This window comes from Podarcis gaigeae, assembly GCF_964106915.1.
Source record: "Podarcis gaigeae genome assembly, chromosome: Z".
Classification (NCBI taxonomy): Eukaryota; Metazoa; Chordata; class Lepidosauria; order Squamata; family Lacertidae; genus Podarcis; species Podarcis gaigeae.
In genome coordinates this window covers 13,909,404-13,927,880 of record NC_139691.1, presented here as the reverse complement: position 1 = coordinate 13,927,880, position 18,477 = coordinate 13,909,404, and the positions used below count along the sequence as shown (strand labels likewise).

Genomic DNA, 18,477 nt, shown 5'->3' with positions numbered 1-18,477 from the left:
GGTGTATCTGCCCTCCTTTTATTAACAGAGTCACCCACCTGCCAATCAACTGACATCGCAATGACATCAGGCAAAGGGGTGCTTTGAAGTCCCCACAATGAGGACTTCAAAGCACTGTACAAGGCTGGTAAATAGAGTAGCACAGTGTGTTGTAGTACCACTGATCAGCTGATGGTCAAGGTTTCAATGCACTAAGCAGGGGCTCCCTGGGTTTGGCTCTTTGCAAGCCCCAAAGATCAGTTGGCGGCAGCAGCCCCATGGAGCTTGAAGTAAGCTGATAGGCACTGCTTGACTTCAAATCCCAGCTCACTTTGCTATCACAGTTCTCCATGGGGAACTCTGTAGTGCGGCCAATCCTAACCAGTTTGGTGATTTGCAATGAAAGCAAGCTTCCCTGGCTTTAAGGTTCCTGACTGCACAATGGCAGCTGACCCTTGCACAGGTGGGTGGGGTTTGGGGGAAATTGTATAATTCATTGCTGTTACCTGCCCCAGGACCTTCTGGCAAAGGGTAAGTAAGAAATCTGATTAAAGAAATCAATATAATGAAATGTAGTGAAATGAAGGGTGGCTTGCAGAATATTTATTCAAACGAAGAAAGAAAAACGGGGCACCTGGATATCACTGCAACCCCCTCTCCCAAGACCCTGTTGTTTTGTTGCTTTTGTTGTTGTGGCTTACCCAAATCCTCCAGCGTTGGCAGCCGCCGTCCCCTCTCCGAAGACTTTGCCTCCCGTCGAGCCCAGAGGGCTTGCAAAGGCTGGGGCTGAACCGAATGCTGGCACCCCTCCGAACCCGGGGGAGCCCCCAAAAGTGGGAGGGCTGCCGAACACAGGAGCAGCTCCAAAGCCACCTGAGCAAACACAGAGGCAAACAAAGAAAAGAAAAGAAAAGAAAAGAAAAGAAAAGGGACATACACAAGCAAAAGAATAAATAAAAAGTCAAAATAACAGAGAGAGAAAGAGAGAGAAAGGCAAGGCAAGAAGAGCAAAGAAAGAAGAAATCAGAGTTAGGTCATTTCCCAGTGCAGAAGCCCCACAGACCTGAACTTGCGGGGAGAGGGGCTTTATTTGTGCTGCAGAAGCAATGGGACCCTGACACACTTTCAAAAGCCCCCATTTCATCCTAGAAAACATGAAGTCAGTAAATATTACAAAATATCCTCTGCCCTCCTTTTTTAAGGTGCAACTAAAAAAAGGAAATTGGGGAGGGGGCAATAGTCTGATGAGTCCTCTCATGTTTTGGCCTCTTGGGCAAAGCAAAGAACGTAGATCAGGCTCAACACCTTTTTGGATGCCAGAACTCACGATTTTGAACTCTCTCTGTAAGAGACTGTGTTTGTTTGTTTGTGTGTGTGTGTGTGTGTGTGTGTGTGTGAGAGAGAGAGAGAGAGAGAGAGAGAGAGAGAGAGAGAGAGAAGCATTGCTTAATTCAAGAGGCAAAAGTGGGAATGGGGTGGGGGTGGGGAAGCAGAAAGGAACAGATTTAGGCAGAGGAAGGCCTTAGCTAGTGTTTTCATCTTTTTCTTTTAGAGTTGCAGTCTATGTCTGCAAAGGAGAAATGCTCTATCGGATTTACAGCACTGCATTCCCCCCAACTTCCCATCTAAGAGGAACCTCGACCTCCTGCTGGCCTTCATTCGAGAGAGTCCGGATGTCCCTGAGAACTGCAAATCGGAAACCATCACCCCCAACTCTCCACCCCCCCCAAGAATGCACCAAAGAGAGAGAGGGGGGGGTTGGGGATGGGGGAGTTTGTCATTAAGAGCTGCCTTCTTCACCCTCTGTACAGCACTTACTGCAAAAGGGGTGGCTAGATTCTGCAGGCATGTCCTTAAGAAGAAAAACCTTGGACATGAATTAAAAGAAAAACAGGCCAAGAACGCCCGCTCTAGAGCGCCTGCATGAAAAAGCAGCAGTTGCTGCTGCCGCCAGCAGCAGCAGCTCTCAGCAAAAGATGGGGAAAAGGAGGGGGGAAGCTATAGCAGTTGCTAAGGTAGCTGTTTTCTGATGTCGCCAGCAAAACTGCAACCATTTCAGCACAGCGGTGTGTTGCACCCTAGAGGCAAGCTATCCACACACCCCTGACCCGACACAAGCAGACTAGGAGGAAAGCAAGACATTCCCAAGTCTATGATGCCATTTCCTGTTGCCCCACTTTCATTTTAACTGATGCCAAGCTTTATTTATTTATCAGTGTTTGCACATTACTCTTCCGTTCCAGCCCCTGAAAAAGGCTCCTGCAGCAGCCTGTATCTGTGAAATCAACTGAAAACAAGGCTGGCTTACAAGCTTTAAAAAGAAAAGAAACACATGACAAACGAGGAAAATGGGACAAGGAGGGAAGAGGAAAAAAGCAAATCTGGGTACCAGTTCTTAAACAGCCATTCTTATAAGGACCGGCTGGCTTAATGGAGCTGGTATTCTGGCAGAGCTGATGGGATGAACCCTGCTTCCCATCTCTCCTAATGGGAATGACTGGTGACAGCTGAGGGAGGGGGTCTTTATTCCCCCCCCCCAAAAAAAAAGATTATTTTCTGAGTTGCTTTCAGGGCCATGCTCTCACAAAGAAACGTACGTAAAAAAGGAAGGAGACACTAGGTGTATGGGAAATAAAAAGTATTCAAGGTCTGCTTGAAAGGCTGCTTGCAGCATCTCTCATACAGCCAGTAACATCTCGGCCCTTTCCTAGGAGTGCAAAAAAGCCCTTGAGTGCCAGGGCACGATTCACATTGGGAGTGACATCATTGCACACACCATCTTTTGAGCCTCTCCTGTAAAAACAAACTCACGGCTCACCCAGGAAGTGTGTGACACTGAGCCAAGAACTGAACCAATTTGTTTGCCTTCAGCTCACCAACATGACAGAAGGTACAAATCTGGCTAGTGGGAAGGAATGTGTGATGGAGCCTTTCTGGTGGTGGCCTCTTCGCCTATGTAACTTCCTTCTCTGGGAGAGACATTTGTTTCCACCCCAATTTTCTTTAGACACACCTTTTCCAATTAACTTTTGGTTAGGAAGCTGGTGGGGCGTTAGAATACCCTCCCCTACTGTCAGCATGATGGCATCTGATGACACAGACTGACTTGACAGTTGGTGGGGATGTGTGCCGTTTTTGTGTGTTTATGCTGCTCTTTTTTTAGCTTTTGGAAATTTCCAACTCTGTGTGGTTTTGAAGACCAGAGCCGCAAATCTGTTATTTAATTGTGTTTTGTGTTACAATTTTTCCTTCGAAACGGCCTTGGTCCTGAAAAGCAACATAAAATAATCATATTCTAAAGTAAAGGAGGAAAGCCAAAGAAAGCAGCCCTGTTGGGTCAGACCAAAGGCCCATCATCACAGGGGTGGATAACATCAGGTCTGGGGGACAAATGTAGCCCCTCCAAGGGCTCCCCTGCCTAGTCCTTGGGACTCTCCACAGACAACACACACGACCCCACTTTACACCTTCCTTGGCCTAAATGTGCCCTTGAACTCTGACAATGCCTTTTGCTTGCCTGGATGGAGAACAGCAAGTGGATGTGAGAAGAAACCAGCCTACAGGGACAAATGTCCCTATAAAGGGACAATTGATAATCATTGCTCCACCCACTATTGCCTCTGGACCTCTCCAGCACCGGCATGCAGCCCTTGGGCTTAGAAAGTGTCCATACCCATGCCAATCCAGTCCAAAACTCCGTTTTCCCACACAGTGGGCTGCCAAATGCATCCTGGAGGCCCATAAGTAGGATGGGAAAACCAAAGTCCACTCCTCCATTGTCTGCCCCCTAGCATGCTAACAACTGTGGACAAACTTTGCCCTCCTTCATGAATTTTTCCACTGCCCATTAAAGACCACCAAGACAGCTCGTGGCAGAAAATTCCACACATTAAATTCTGCATTGTCCAAAGAATTGATTTCTTTAGTCTGTCCTGAATCTACCATCTAACAACTTGAGTTTGAGTATTACAGAAAAAGGAAGTGGGGAATCCTATATCCCCCTCCTCCACACCATGAATAATTTGATATGCCTCTGTTGTACCTATTCATCAAGTGTAGGTATGATGGAACAGTGGTGAGAAACCAGTGGCCCTTCAGACATGGCTGGACAACAACTCCCATCATTCCTGACCACTGTGCCCTGCTGGCTGATGGAAGCTGGAGTCCAATGACATCTGGAGGGTCACAGGTTCCCCATCCTTGGGATAGAAGCTGGTGGGGGGATTCAATTAAAAGAAAGCAACACCCAACCCCTAAGCTGCCTCTTAGAAAAGGTGCCACTTATGATAATTCTGGCTGACCTTCTCTTTTTTGACCTAAAAAACCCACATCTGCACACTGGCTCTGTTCACAGGTGCATGACAAGTCAGAACAAGTTGTTACCTTATTGGGAACAAGAGGCATGCTTCTGCAGAGTTGTCTGATCACTCCTCACTTTGCTCTTACCTTGGCATGAGACAGGAGAAACAAGTCAGGAAACCACAACTAAGTCTGGCTTCCTGTAACATCCAAAGCTGAGGCTGGGGTTCTCTTTTCCCAAACAAGGTAGGATTTGAAAGCAAACGAAGAACCATGGTTGAAGGCTGTGGCTTGTGATTCTGACTTGCCAGGGAAAAACAAACCACACAGGTTTGTCATAGGAAGCCAAGCTTAACTGTGCCCTCTCGGTATGCTTCTCCTGCTTGCACCAGAGGGAGGAGCCAAGTGAGAGCAACCAGGCTGGGCAGGGTTCACTTCCTGCTAAACCACGGTTTACTGGAACACACAAGCATCACCTGCATTTCAACTGAGGCTGCCCTGCAGATGCACATAGAGGAATTATGATACCGGCTACTCCTATTTTCTCTCCGTTTGCCAATAATCCCTGGCATGGAATTAACTCCCCTCCCCTAGTCTTCCATGCAGCTCACGGTTTTTACTGTTTTACATGTACACTTTTCAACACACAATTCCATCTTATTAACAGGCTGCCTGTCTGCTACAAGAAATGACTACCAATATAGCTCCTTGCTGTTTTTGACTGGAGGTGCATTTTAATACCCTGGATGAAATTCCAGTCCCGACCAATGTAACAGATACTACCCGGTTGTAAACACAACTGTCTGGGGGGTGGGGGGAAGAGAGAGCAGCTGAATTATTTAGCAGAGATTAGAGATCCAGTGACACTTTTGTCCATGAGCCATTGGGTTTTACCCGTGTCCTCCAAGTTTCGTGGGAACCAACGCATGTATTGCAAGTTAAGAACATAAGAAGAGCCTGGTTGCTGCACCAGGCCATAAGTCTAGCTGGCCCAATATCCTGTTCTCACTGTGGCCAACCAGATGCCCCAGTGAGAAGCTTCCCTCCTCTCCCCTCTTGCAATTCTCAGCAACAAGTATTCAGAGTCAAGCTGCCTCCGATAGCACTATATATCATGTTCTACCGTAAGGGGACCTGCGGCATGCAAAGCAGGTGCTCAGCCACTGAGCTGTGGTCATTTCCTTTCTGCCATCCACCAGTACCAGTGGCACAGGGAACCAGCACCTGACCTACAGAGCTCCTGGTCCAAGCTGCAGAGCACCCTGATATGAATTTAAGAAGAGCCTGGCTGCTGGATTAGGCCAAAGGCCCATCTAAATCCACCATCCTATTCTCACAGTGGTCAACTAGATGCCCCAAAAGGAAGCCTGAAAGCAGGACATAAGCACAACCGTTAAAAGTCAAAACATACAAGGGCCACTCATCCTTTTGGACCCTGTGGGAACACTGATATAGTATTGAGGGGACCATCCTCTATGGTTGCTTCTCCCCACCCTCCCCTTGGGTCAGTTCACTACATATCTAGAGAAATACATGATCTACAATTTGATGACAACAGTGGTGGGGAAAGACCCATAAAAAGAAGAAGACCTGTTTTTCCATAATCAACACTTGTGTACATGGTTGCCTCCTCCCTCCCTCTGTGAATGTGTCTGACTCCACTTTCTCCCCTGACTCCTGCAGCACCCCACTTTCTCTCCCCTCACTGCCTCTCAGTTGTTCTCTTTTCCTCTCAACACGCTCTGGAATCACACCCTTTGCACCTCTTGGCTGCACAGTTTTCTGTTCGGCTGCCAATCTGAGCCTTGAAAAGAAGAAAGAAGTGAAAAGTGGAAGGGAGAACAGGAGAGCATCAGAAGTGTCTGGCTGCTGTATCAGGCAAGTGGCTCATCTTGCCCTGTATCAGGTTCCCTCAAGGCCCAACCGGAAGCCACAAGGGAAAACCCACAAGAAAACTCAAAGCCAATGTCCCCTATGTGGTGCTGTGTAAGTTGGCCTAGAATGCAAGATCTGATGTAACTGTTGTTCAAAAGGCAGGAGGATCTTCCCCATGCTAGAAGAACAAGTTCTCCCAATTTCTCCCTATAGTGGGGAAAGCTTGGTTGTAGAGCATCCACTCTACATGCAGAAGGGCCCAGGTTCAATCCCTAGCATCTCTAGGTAGAGCTGGGAATGTCCCCTGCCTGAAACCCCGAGAGAAGGGCCATTTCTGCCAGTCAGCACCAACTCTACTGGGGCAGATGGACCAAAGGGTCTGACTTGGCGGAAGGCAGCTTCCTATGTTCACAAGAAGAAACAATAGACAAACTAATACCTGCTTTAGTCGGGCTGGAGAACCCAAAGCCTTGAGATGCCACGCTCCCTCCACCAGAGCTGAATGTGCCCATCGGCTTCTGCTCGCCAAAGGAGGCGGTGGTGCCAAATCCAAAGGTCTTGGCACCGCTGTTTCCAAAAAGGCTTGATGTATCTGGGGCGGGGAGAAACGAGAGTCTTTTCTTACATACCAGAAAAAGGCCCGCCTCCCCCCAAAAGTGCCCAAAGCCCAATGGGGGGGGGGGGAGACACAATAAGGATTAGGGGTTTAAGATGGCACATGTCGCCGCTTGCCTATGGTGAGAAAGAATTGGCACCAGAGGAACAGCATCTTTTCTGGAAATGGAAAGACTTTCCCCCCCTTTTCATTGAACTTCAGGACCATTAAGACTTATTATCTGAACTGCTACTGCTGCTATACCACATGCACACATATACACTCCTCCCTGAGAAGATTGTATGGAATTCTCTTCCTGGTCAAATAGGCTAGACACACTGGGTTGTTTTTCCTCCCCTCTGCACTATTTGGCTTTCCCGGCTCACTCAAGCCATTTGCTTTTCAGAAGAGGTTGACCATCTGAACCAGCAACAACCAGTCTTGAATCAAAGAAGTGATGTCTGCAGGAGGAGGGAGGGGCTTTGTATCAAACTGCCCATCTTAAAATGTGAATACTGAGCATCATGACACCACAGAAAAGGGAGGGGTGACCCCTCTATGAAGAGCAGGAGAAAAGATTTTAAATGACAACCATCTATTGATAGCCATCAATGAAAAATTTACCACCTTATCATGCTAGGAATCAAAGTCACATGTGATAAGCAGCAAAATATTATAACAGAGAAATACAGTAAGCCTGCAACTTACATGGGGGTTATGTTCTGGGGATCATCAGCTAAGGGCTGATGGGAGTTGGAGCCCCATAGGCTTCCAGCCTGTTGGGTTAAGGCTGTAACCCAAACTACTTTTCCACCAGGTTGGGGTTTCTGCTGGTCTCTTCTCATTCTGCCTGCCAAAAGTGTGGGCAGGCAGGAAGTAGGCTGGATACTGGAACCCCTGCCAGCAGCTGTCCACAGGAAGCCCTGAAGCAGAGGGTTTTGGGAGCAGCCCCACTGCTATCACTAGAAGGCCCAATTGGGCCTGTCTCCCTGATGGGTTGAGCAAAAGGGCTACAAATGCAGCCCCCCCCCCCTATTATGGATTCAGGACACCAATGCTACTTGTCCCTGCATTTTCAGCAAATGCAGTGAGACAGATGCACTATAATGTGCACAAAGAGAGAGTATAAAGCCTTTATTCTCAAAGTGCCTCTACATCCATGTCTAGTTATGGCTCACAGAAGTGAAAGCCTCACTGATCTTCAGAATCAGAATCCTCTTGCAAACCTCAGGGCCCAGGAAAGTTCAAAGGAGTTCTAGTGTTGTGAGTGTGTGGAAACTTCTCTTTACCACTCAAGGATAAGGCACATGTGTATGTTCCTAGACCTCTTTGTCCTTAAGATTTAGGGGATTGGGCTCAAGACTGCAGCTTCTTTCGGAACCCAGCCTCCTTTATTAATTGTGTGTTTGTGTGTATGTGTAAGGTCGTGAGAGAGAGAGAGAAAGAAAGAAAGAAAGAAAGAGAGTATATATGGATTATTCACTACATTAATTTGGATTAGAAAACTTATCAGAGTGACACCATTATTATTGTAATTATTGTTATTATTGTTATTATTGAAGAATATTAACAAACCATCAACTCATAAGAAAAATATCTTGGTGGTGTAAAAAATAATTACATTATACAATCGGGGTGCCGACTTGCCCCCTGCATTGAGGGGGTGCGGCGGTACGTGACATCATACGCCCCTTTGCACGACCTGCCCCTGGCAGCAGCAGGGTATAACATACACAGAGGGCAATTTCCCCTCTCCACACGTCCTGGCCCCACCCAGCACATGAGTGCTCTCCCGGTGGCGGCGGGTGGCAGGGAATGGCGGCCTGCTCAACAGTGGGCGGCCCAACCCCCTGCGCACAAATACTGAGGAGAATAAAGCCCTTTCCACCCCCTATAGTTGGCTGATCATAATGCAGAAAAGAATGACTGCTGCTGAATCAAATTAATGTCCTAAAAGTGCTCAGTGGCAGAAAAGCATTTTCAGCAGGTGACAAAATGTCAAAACTGTAGGTGCTCATCTCATTTCAATAGGAACAAGGTTCCAAAATACTGACACCACTACATTAAAAAGCCTTAGTATGCATTGGAGCTAAATCAGGGAGGGGAACCTTTTTTCAGACCAAGGGCTACTTTCCTTTCCAGACAACCTACCTAGGGCCACATGGCAGGGGCAGTGGCAAATGTGGGTGGAGCAACTAACGGCAATTCTGCCTTTGTACAGTAGGCTGGTTTCTACACACCGTCACATACACACACTCCTTTCTGTCCTCCATCAGGCAAGCAAGACGCATGATCAGAGTTCAAGGACACATTGCAGCCAGGCAAACACACTCAAGGAGGGTGTGAAGTAGGGTTGAGGTGGGGTGGGGACGTGGGAGAGTTAAGAGTGCTGAGGGTTGTTAAGTGACCCTTCTTCCCCTCCTGGAGTGGTTTTTACAATCAATCTTTCTTCCCAGGGAACTGTGGGAACTGTAGCTCTGTGAGGTGGGGCAGAAGTCTCCTAACAACTCTCAGCACTCTGAACAAACTACAGTTCCCAGAATTCTTTGGGGGAAGCCATGACTGTTCAAAGTGGGACCATAGTGCTTTAAGTGTATGGTGAGAATGGGGCCTTTGGCAAAACAGAAATGGATACACAACTTAACACAAAAGTTAAAACACCTCTAAAAGGCCTGACAGGACCTATCTCACTTCCAGCAGGAGAGGGGCCCAGAGAAGGGCCTCCGGTGCAGAAATTCAATACAAAAGCAGGTTTATGTGTGAAGAGACACCTAAGTGGTACATGGGTCCTAAGCTGCTTATAGGGACACTGAACTGAGCCCATGTGAACCAAGATTTGAAATAAAAAACCCAGGAGCTCTGTAACTAATGGTTGGCTGCCAAGCAGACTTGATCTCCCCACCACTGTCACTTCCAAAATCCATTCCCATCCTCACCCTGGGCTTTGTTGCTACTGTGAAAGCCAAAAGATTCTGGTTGGCCTAGAAAAGGGGTCAGCAAAATTCTTCAGCAGGGGGCCAGTCCACTGTTCCTCAGACCTTGTGGGGGGCCAGACTATATTGGGGGTAGAATGATGCAAGAGCACCACGAGCCCCAGTGGCTGCTTACCTGTGTCTTGCAAGCGGCAGGGACTGGTGGCAGCGAAGGGACGATGAGCAGCGTGCGAAAGGGCTCCAAAGAGGGGCTGCTTAAAATGGCAGCCAGTCAAGCGCTGCTGCTGCTGGCACCAACAAAGCCCAGCCCCCTTCCTCCTCTAGGCAGGGCAGGGAGAAGCCAGGAGGAGGGAGGGAGGGAGGAGGCGCTGCCGCCACCATGTGAGGGAAAGGGAGAGGAAAAGAACACGCATGTGCTGGCGATCTATGCGGTGATCCCTGGATCGTCCGCAGGCCGGATCCAGAAGGCAATTGGGCCTGATCCGGCCCGCGGACCTTAGTTTGCCGACCCATGGCCTAGAAATTAGGTCCCTGGTCCACACCAGTTGATCACTTGCTTCTTTGCTTCCACTGCCAGTGCAAACAGATTTAATTCATAAAGTGCTCCACTGAGGGGGAAGTTCTACACGGCATAGGTCATTCACATAAGGTGATGACACATGGGTGATGCAGGCCTTCCAGCATTGGGGGGGGGGGGGGTGAGAACACCCTGTGTGAATCAGCCAGTTCTGAGGAACAAAGATGGAGTAGCTATGACACTGAACACGCAAGACTTGGCAATACTTACTCTGGGTGGCCGAGGAACCAAATCCCCCACCGCTGGCACTGAAAGGGTTCTTATTTGCTGCCTCATGGCTTGGCTTTCCTCCTAGGCCACTGAAGAAACCACCACCTCTCCCGCCGCTGCTTCCAGACCCAAAGAGACCCCCGCCAGAAGAAGTCTGCTGTAAGGAGGAACAAAAAGTGGGGGAGAACTGTTTTCACTGGCTCGCAGGTACACAGGGGCCAGATTCCATGAGGAGTAGAGGCATTCTACAAGCACCCCTGCAGACTTGGGCTGGGATCCAAAAAGTGTTAGTGGGCTTGCAAATTCTCTGACTTTATATTTTAGGTACAGTGGTACCTCTAGTTGCGAACATGATCCGTTCCGGGGTGGCATTTGCACCCTGAAAAGTCCGCAACTAGAGCGGTGCTTCTGTGCAAGCACGGAGCATGATAGAGCCCTTCTGCGCATGCGCAAAGCACACAGAACGCTTCTGCGCGTGTGGCAAAACCCGGAAGTTCCAGGTGTGCCGTGTTCACAACCCAAAAATCCGCAACATGAAGCGAACACAACTAGAGGTATGACTGTACTTATATATTGCTTTTACATACAAAAAATTTGGCGAAATGTATATAGCATGATTTTCAAAATTTATTTGTTAAAGTGGACTACAATTAAAGGAAAAGAAAGTCACAATTATTATTTTTTAAATCACAACAGCAACAGAAGATGATAAAACACACACACACACACATGCACATGAAAACATCCCTGAAAAGTTTTGACAGCTTATTTAAAAGGGTCATTCTCTAGGACTGACTGTCCTGAAGCTGGAAACAGATTCCAGGGTTTAGGTACCACCACGAAAGAGTTACTGCTTAGTATTTCTGCTAACCTGACAGATGAATGGGATGGGACAGCCATGAGTTTAGAAAGCAAGTATTAAGTAGATAATGTGTTCAACTTCATCTGTAACTCTGAGGAATTGCGGTGGGCTATAGACATCTGAATACTCACAAGCTGTGAAGGACAATGTATTTCCTTCCGTCTTCTAGGCTCTTCCTCCCCCTACTCTGCTAAGCACACAGGAGCCATCTTTTCTAAGGGAAAGAATCTGAATCCTGTGTTTAGCAAAGTGGGCGAGGTGGGGAGGGAGGCAAGATAGGAGCCAGCCAATCAGTTCCTGCAAGATGGGAGATTGGATTTTGGGGAACACATTGAAGATGATAAGGAAAGCCTGCTGGATCAGGCCAGCAGCCCATCTTGTGCAGCAGCCTGTTCTCACAGTGGCCACCCAGTTGCCCCAATGAGAAACCCACACGCAGGACCTAAGCAAAAGGAGCAACTCTCTCCTTCCTGGGGTTCCCAAAAACTGGTGTTCAGCAACATCACTGCTTCAAACAGTGAAGGCAGAGCGCAGGCATTTTTTCATGGTCAGGTGAGCTAGGATATAAACGCTCATGTGGTTTTCAAGGTATCCTCAACTCAAATTGCTCTGCACTGTATGAAGCACTTCCTTGCATGTCCCTGAATCGACCACAATGCAAAACTACCGCAGGATGAAGCAAGGCAGTGCCCTCCAGAATGTTGTTGGATTCCAGCTTCCAGCAGCCCCGGCCAGGATGGCCAGTGGTCAGGGATGATGGGAGGCAGGAGACTAGCAGCATCCAGAGGGCAACACGTTGGCTATTCCTGATCTACAGTCCTGGAATATATAAACCCCTAAGGGGGATTCCCCTGCTCTTCCCACCAGAACCAAGCACAGGGGTTTTTTTGCCCATGAAGAAGCGTGACAATAAGTTCAGGAAAGACTACCTGGCCAAAGAGGTTCCCGCTGGTGTTGGTTGCTTGCCCGAACACAGGGCCTGGGCTGCTGGAGCCAAATGCTGGACATGGGAGAAAAAGAAAGAAAAGAGGGCAGGGAGAAAAAGTCAGCATTTAGACACAAGACAAATGAGGACTGCTGGACTAGAACCAAAGATATGAGTTTGAGGGGAGGGGTCAGTCTGGATGATGCCAGGAGTCCCTTCCAAGTATTGGGATCCTGTGTCTGGGGCAGAATGCATGAGAGCAAGCTTGCCAAGCCAGTCCCTTTGTCCAGGCTAGGGGTTGCCAAAGTGGGAAGATGTTATCACTGGATCAAGTTCATCAATTCTGTTGAATTAGCTAACCTAAATATATTTAATTGTCTTTTGAATAACTCTGCCATTGATTAACACAGTGTTTTGAATTGCACTGTGTTTTCATTGCCCTTGGTGAATCATGCAAATTTTGAATAATGCTTTTCATAGGGTAGGGAGCACTGGGGATGAGTTTATGGAACCAAGGGGGAAGTGGCCTGAAAGACTTTGGGAACCACTGGATTGTGCTAGCTGAGGCTGATGGGAGTTGTAGTCCAAAAAGCCAGGTTAACTGGGGGATACAATCCAAAGTGCCTAGAGGAGAACAAGTCAGTGAAGGAGACCATAGAATATAGACTTGCATGTGCAGAATGAGGAGGCCTTGCTAGAAATGCCACTGCCATGTCAAGTTTGTAGGAGGTGCATTGATGTGCGGCAGGCTATGGAACATCCCCCCTTACGAGGTGAGTGTGGCCCCCTCCTTGTATAATTTTTCACAAAAATGTACCTCTTTGCCCAGGTCTTTTGAGAAGAAGTGGGGAGGAGAGAGGAGGACTGTGCCATAGCTCAGTGGGGTTGAGCACCTGCTTTGCATGCAGAAGGATCCAGGTTCAATCCCCAGCCGTATCTCTGGGAAGGACTGGGAAAGACTCCCTTGGCCTGAGATGCGGGAGAGCTGTTGCCAGCCCATGTGAACACCACTGATCACCTGATCAATATATGGTAGCTTCCTACATTTAGTAGTGCTCTTGCTGGCCTTGATTGCTATGCAAAATGGTTTTAATTGTGGGCTTAGTGATAAGTACAGCATGGCCTCAACGTATTACATTACGCCAGGATAGGCAACGTGGTGCCCCCTGTACATGAATAAGCTTCAACTCCCATCACCTCTCCTTTTCTCCAAAAAAAGCAAAAATACTGAGCAATGCTGAGGTTCTAAAATCTTGAAGGAATTAAAAAGGCCTGGATTTCCATTAAATACATCTCAAAATGGCAGCAACTGCTAAATGAGTCCCAGCCGAGGACTCAGATTTCCTTTGTGCAAGAAGGATCTGGAGCTGTGTTAATCACCTGTTCCCATGAAAAGATAATGAGGTGTTTGTATTAAAAAGAATTCCCCTGCTCACTTCAAAATGCATACCCTGCCATCAAAACTAAGGCACTTTCCTGTAATTAAGGCCCCTTTCCTGTAGGCAGGGCTCACTTATGCCTTTTAAAATATTTTGTCCTGGTAATTAGCAGGGCGGGGGGGGGGGATGTTCTTTCTTAAATGTGCATCTTGTATATTGAAACCTAATTAGTTTTCCACCTTTGGGCACTGTGATCCATTGGGAGAGCTCCCTTCGCCCCATCCTCCTGCTGTGCTTCTGGGGAGTGGAATGTCTTGATGGATCATGCCCTGGGCTTCCCCCATCACCTTTCCTGTACATTACAGGGGCCTCCAGGCAGGAACTGCATTTCCAATTCTTTCAGTGAGAAAACTAAAAATGTCCCAAATCATTGATATTTCTTCTGAAAACTTGAGGTTTTTAAAGTCACCTTTAAAATTTGGTGGGATACCACTTTTGGGAACAGGACACCTCATGGGAACACAGGAAGAACACCAGAAGCTGTCTTATTTGAAGTCAGATCACTGGTCTTTCAAGCTCAGTATTGTCTACCCTGACTGGCAGCGGCTCTCCGGGGTTTCAGGCAGAAAGTCTTTCTCAGCCAGCCCTGGAGATGCTGCTGGGGAATGAACCTGGGACCTTCTGCATGCAAAGCAGATGTTTCAGCAATGAGTCATGGACCTTTCCCTTAAAAAATAAAGCAAGATTCTAGTCCTCATGGATCTGAATGAAGGGCTGAATTGAACAGAACCATAGGATACTGTCTTATAACTGAGCCAGGGCACTGGGTTCAACCAGCTCAGTATTGTCCACACCGAGTCTCATCGTCTCTCCTGACCCAACATGGAGACTGTAGGTACTGAAGCTGAGACCTTCTGCATGCAAGGCAGTCCCTCTGCCACTGAGCTATGGCTCTTTCCTCTCCCGCTTAACCCATTACCCCTTGGTCCCTGCACATGCCTTCTTACCTGAAGCTTGACAGAAACTGAATCCAGCTGAGGATGTTGGGGTGGTGGCAGCGGCTGCACCCCCAAAGATGGATGCCCCTTGCCCGAAGCTGGAGCTCTGCCCAAAAGCAGGGGTGCTGCTTTGGCCAAAGAGGCTGGTGCCTGCAGTGGCCGTAGGCTGTCCAAAAGTGAAGGAGCTGGTGGTGCTTGTGCTGGATGGTGCCCCGAAGACGCTCCCACTGCTGGATGCAGGGGTGGTGGAAGAAGCCATCTGCCCAAATGCAGGAGCAGCCCCGAAGGCTGCCTGGTTGAAGGTGAACCCACTGGATGTGCTGGCTGGCTGGCCGAAGGTGGGGGCTTGGCCAAAGGCTGGCTGAGCAAAGCCTGTGGAGGTGGTGGCACCACCAAAAGCTGATGTACTGAACCCGGAAGTTGCTGCCTGTGTGGTGATGGTGGAGGTGGATGGTGGCGGGGTGGCAGGGGGTTGGTTAAATGGAGAAGGCGGCGCTGCAGAGAGCTGGCCGAAGATGGGGGGCATGGAAGGGGTCACCAATGCCTCAATTGCAGGTTGGCTGAAGGCTGAGCCAGAAGAGCAGGTGGCAGGGGGCTGTGCAAACACAGAAGGGGCTGAGACATTGGCTGTGAACGCAGAGGTGCCAGTGGCCGGGGCCTGGATGGACGCACTTGGGCTACAGGAAGCTGGAAGCGCTCTGGTCACTTCGGCAGGCTGAGAGGCCATGCTTGCTGAAGGCAAGGTTGCTGGAGTGTGCTGGTCCAGAGATGTTGCCACAGAAACCACCTCAGCCTTTGAATCAGTAGGAGTAGTGGCGGGAACGGCTTCTTTGGCAGGCGCTACTGTTCCCGCTGCTGCCACAGCAAGACTGATTGCATCCACCTCTTCCAACGAAGGTGTGGCCAGAGCAGGAGGATCTCGAGGAGGTTCTGGAGTATGGACCTGGGGCTGGGGCAGCAGCTGCATTGTTCCAAGCTTGCTGGCATCACTCGGAGGCAGCTTTTCAGGGCCTGGGGAGGTTCTGGCATCTTCCTCTCCTTTACCTGTTGGTGTGGTGCCCACAGCAGTTGGAGCTGAACTCAACAGACTTCCGAATGACAGAGTAGCGTTTGCCGCCGGTGCAGAAGAGGGTGTTGCTGCTGTGGCATTTGCTGGCTGAATCCCAAGTGCAAAAGTTGACTTGGCACCTCCTCCTGCAGGCACTCCAAAGAGAGCAGGAGACCCTGTGTTGACCAACTGGACATTGCTGAAGATGGTGCTGCCAGACGCTGATGTTAAGCTGGTTGTCATCACAGAGGTAGCCACCTCTGTTGATTTGCTGACCTGCAAAGAGCTTCCAAGAGTAAACCCAGAAGGTATTGTGTTCGCTTTTGCTTGCTGTCCTCCTGTGGCATTAACAGGTGGAGGCTGTTTGGTAGTGGCAGCCTTGGAATTCTCATCAGCTTGACCGACTCTTAACCCAGAGAAACTCCCAAGGGTCTCCCCAGCAGTGGTGCCCTGGAAGAGGTGATCTCCTTGTTTTAATGGAAGCCCTTCCAGTTTCCCAGAGGTTGAGAAAGGGACGGAGGCCACAGGGGCTGAGGTCACCTGGCTGTTTGCCGGGCTTGGAGCTCCTGAGCCACTGCTTGTCATGGGGACTCCTGGAAGACTGGACGGTTTTGCAGACCCAAAAGCGAAAGAGCTCTCCAGAGGGGTTCCAAATTTCACGTTCCCGCCAAGGGGAAAGGCATCAGGCTGGCTCAGCTGTTTTGGAGGAGAAGGTATTGCTGCCAAGGCACAAGAGAAAGACACAAAGCAAATAAATTTCAAAGGTAAGGTTCACTGATCACTACCACCCAGCTCCAAAGCAGCATAAACCCTAGAATTCATATCTCAAAGGTAGATCATCTGTTTTGCCTGCAGAAGGTCCTAGGTTCAATCCCAATCAGCATCACCAGGCAGGGCTGGGAGAAACTCTGCCTCAATCACTGGAGAGTCACTGCCACTCAATGCAGACAATACCATGCTAGGTGGACCCTAACAGCTCAACTAAATCAAAGGCAGCTTCCTATGTCCCTCTGCTTAGTTTGTTGAGTTGTGTATTGTTTGGTTTAACCTCAAAAACCTTTCCCCCCTCCTCTTCCAGACCATCAGTTCCACAGTCTGTTACATAAACCACTCACCAACTTCTGGCAAACTGCAGCTATAGATCAAGTCAACCAGCTATTCCCAATCTCTTGAAACATTTGCTTCTGTTTACTCCTTTCCTGAAGACAGGAGTGCCTGGCGTGCTCTGGTCCATGGGGTCATGAAGAGTCGGGCATGACTAAACGACTAAACAACACTCCTTTCCTACTGCATATATCCAGGGAGATTTATGTTTAGTGGCAGAGCTTAGAGGTAGAGCATATTCTTTGAATGCAGAAGAGCCTAGGTTCAACCTCCAGCATACCCAGTTTAAAAAAAGGCCATCAGATGCTGTTGAGCTTTATCATCCCTGACTGCTATGGACATGCTTGCTGGGCCTGATGGGACCTGTGGTTCAGCAACATCTGGAGGGCTAAAGGTTCCTTATCCCTGGATTAGAGAAGGAAAGAGTTGTGGCTGTACCAGCAGGACTAGAGAAGCGCCCCCCCCCCCCAGCCTGAGGGCCACATTCTCTTCAAAATGCACACCCCATTTTAAAACAAAAACTCACCTTCTACCGGAGGGACAGATGTTGCAAGAGAGGTGAGGATTGCATCAAGGTTAGCTTCAGGTCTAGAAGACAAAACAAAAACATTAATGTACAATATTTGGCCTTTTCAAGAAGGGAAGCAGAAGGTTTGCGGGGGGCGGGGAGGGAAGACGGTACATGTGTATACACTACATATTTGTTCCAGTTAAACATCATGGCTCTCACTAATGGGAAGTATAGTTTGGTAGGATGCCAATAGTTCACTACCTACCTGCACTATGCATTGTCTATTTAACACTGTGTTGCTTTTTGTTTTTTTGTGGCTCTATATGCCACCCAAGTATGCGTCAGTGAGTGGCCAAACAGATCTAGTCATCATAATAATTTCTTAAAAAGAGAGTCCTGTGTAACAACTGTGCCACCTTTCTCTCCATTTATTTTCAGGTTTTCATTACACAGGCTTTTCCCTAAAAGCAATGAGATGATGAGCTATTCTACCTGAACTGCATGACAAGATGAAAGTGTTCGCTGAACGACCCCTCCATATATAAATTAAACATGTGCATGGTTACTTAATTTGCAGAACACATGCACAGTGCAGAATTTCAGCTTCTCCTAATTCACACATGGGAGCCTGGGTTCCTAATCCCCAGTGACCCCTTCCCATCTGAATCAGGCGTGGGAGAGGATTTTGCTGAACTATAATTCTGATCATCCCTGGCTATTGGCCATGCTGGCTGCAAAGGCTGGTGGGAATTGTAGTTCAGCAACCGCAACCCTGATCTAAATGGTTGTTCCCCAGGTCTGATTATAATGTGATGGAATGAGAACTGCCTACCCCATGGCGACCTTCTCCATGTGACTGCTTATGCAACTGAAGCCTCCAGATGGCAAAAGGATGATTTAGTCACCTCCATGAGTATAGATTACAGGCTTTCCCTCCCAAGCCATAAAAGCTACGTTATGGCTAACTGGGCCACTGCATCTTTTCCAGCTTCCATGCTCTCAAATTCAGCCCCTCCATGGCTGCATTTCAGTTTCTGTGCCTGGATCTGCATGAATGCTTTTGATTTTATATTTTATTTTATATATCCAGTGCTGCAGGTTGCAGGGGAGACTAGCCTGGGCAAATGAGGCACTGCCCTACTGTCTTCAATCAGCCCCCACCTGTGTTCTGTTATTGTTGTT

At 48.5% G+C, this 18,477-nt stretch overlaps 1 protein-coding gene across 16 annotated transcripts in view; it reads right to left on the bottom strand.

The window, feature by feature from the left end:
- NUP214 (nucleoporin 214) overlaps positions 1-18,477 on the bottom strand; it is an 81,040-nt gene that overhangs the window by 4,079 nt on the left and 58,484 nt on the right. For 6 of the 16 annotated variants that reach the window (XM_083721304.1, XM_083721293.1, XM_083721301.1 and 3 more), the window contains 6 exons: positions 17,311-17,372; positions 14,642-16,399; positions 12,260-12,330; positions 10,469-10,625; positions 6,593-6,745; positions 681-852 (listed from right to left, as the gene is read on the bottom strand). In XM_083721304.1, coding sequence (XP_083577430.1) covers positions 681-852; positions 6,593-6,745; positions 10,469-10,625; positions 12,260-12,330; positions 14,642-16,399; positions 17,311-17,372 — 2,373 coding nt within the window. Of the gene's footprint in view, positions 1-680; positions 853-5,915; positions 6,083-6,592; positions 6,746-10,468; positions 10,626-12,259; positions 12,331-14,641; positions 16,400-17,310; positions 17,373-18,477 lie in introns of those variants that run through there. The other 10 variants (XM_083721302.1, XM_083721303.1, XM_083721308.1 and 7 more) reach the window with 4 other exon arrangements.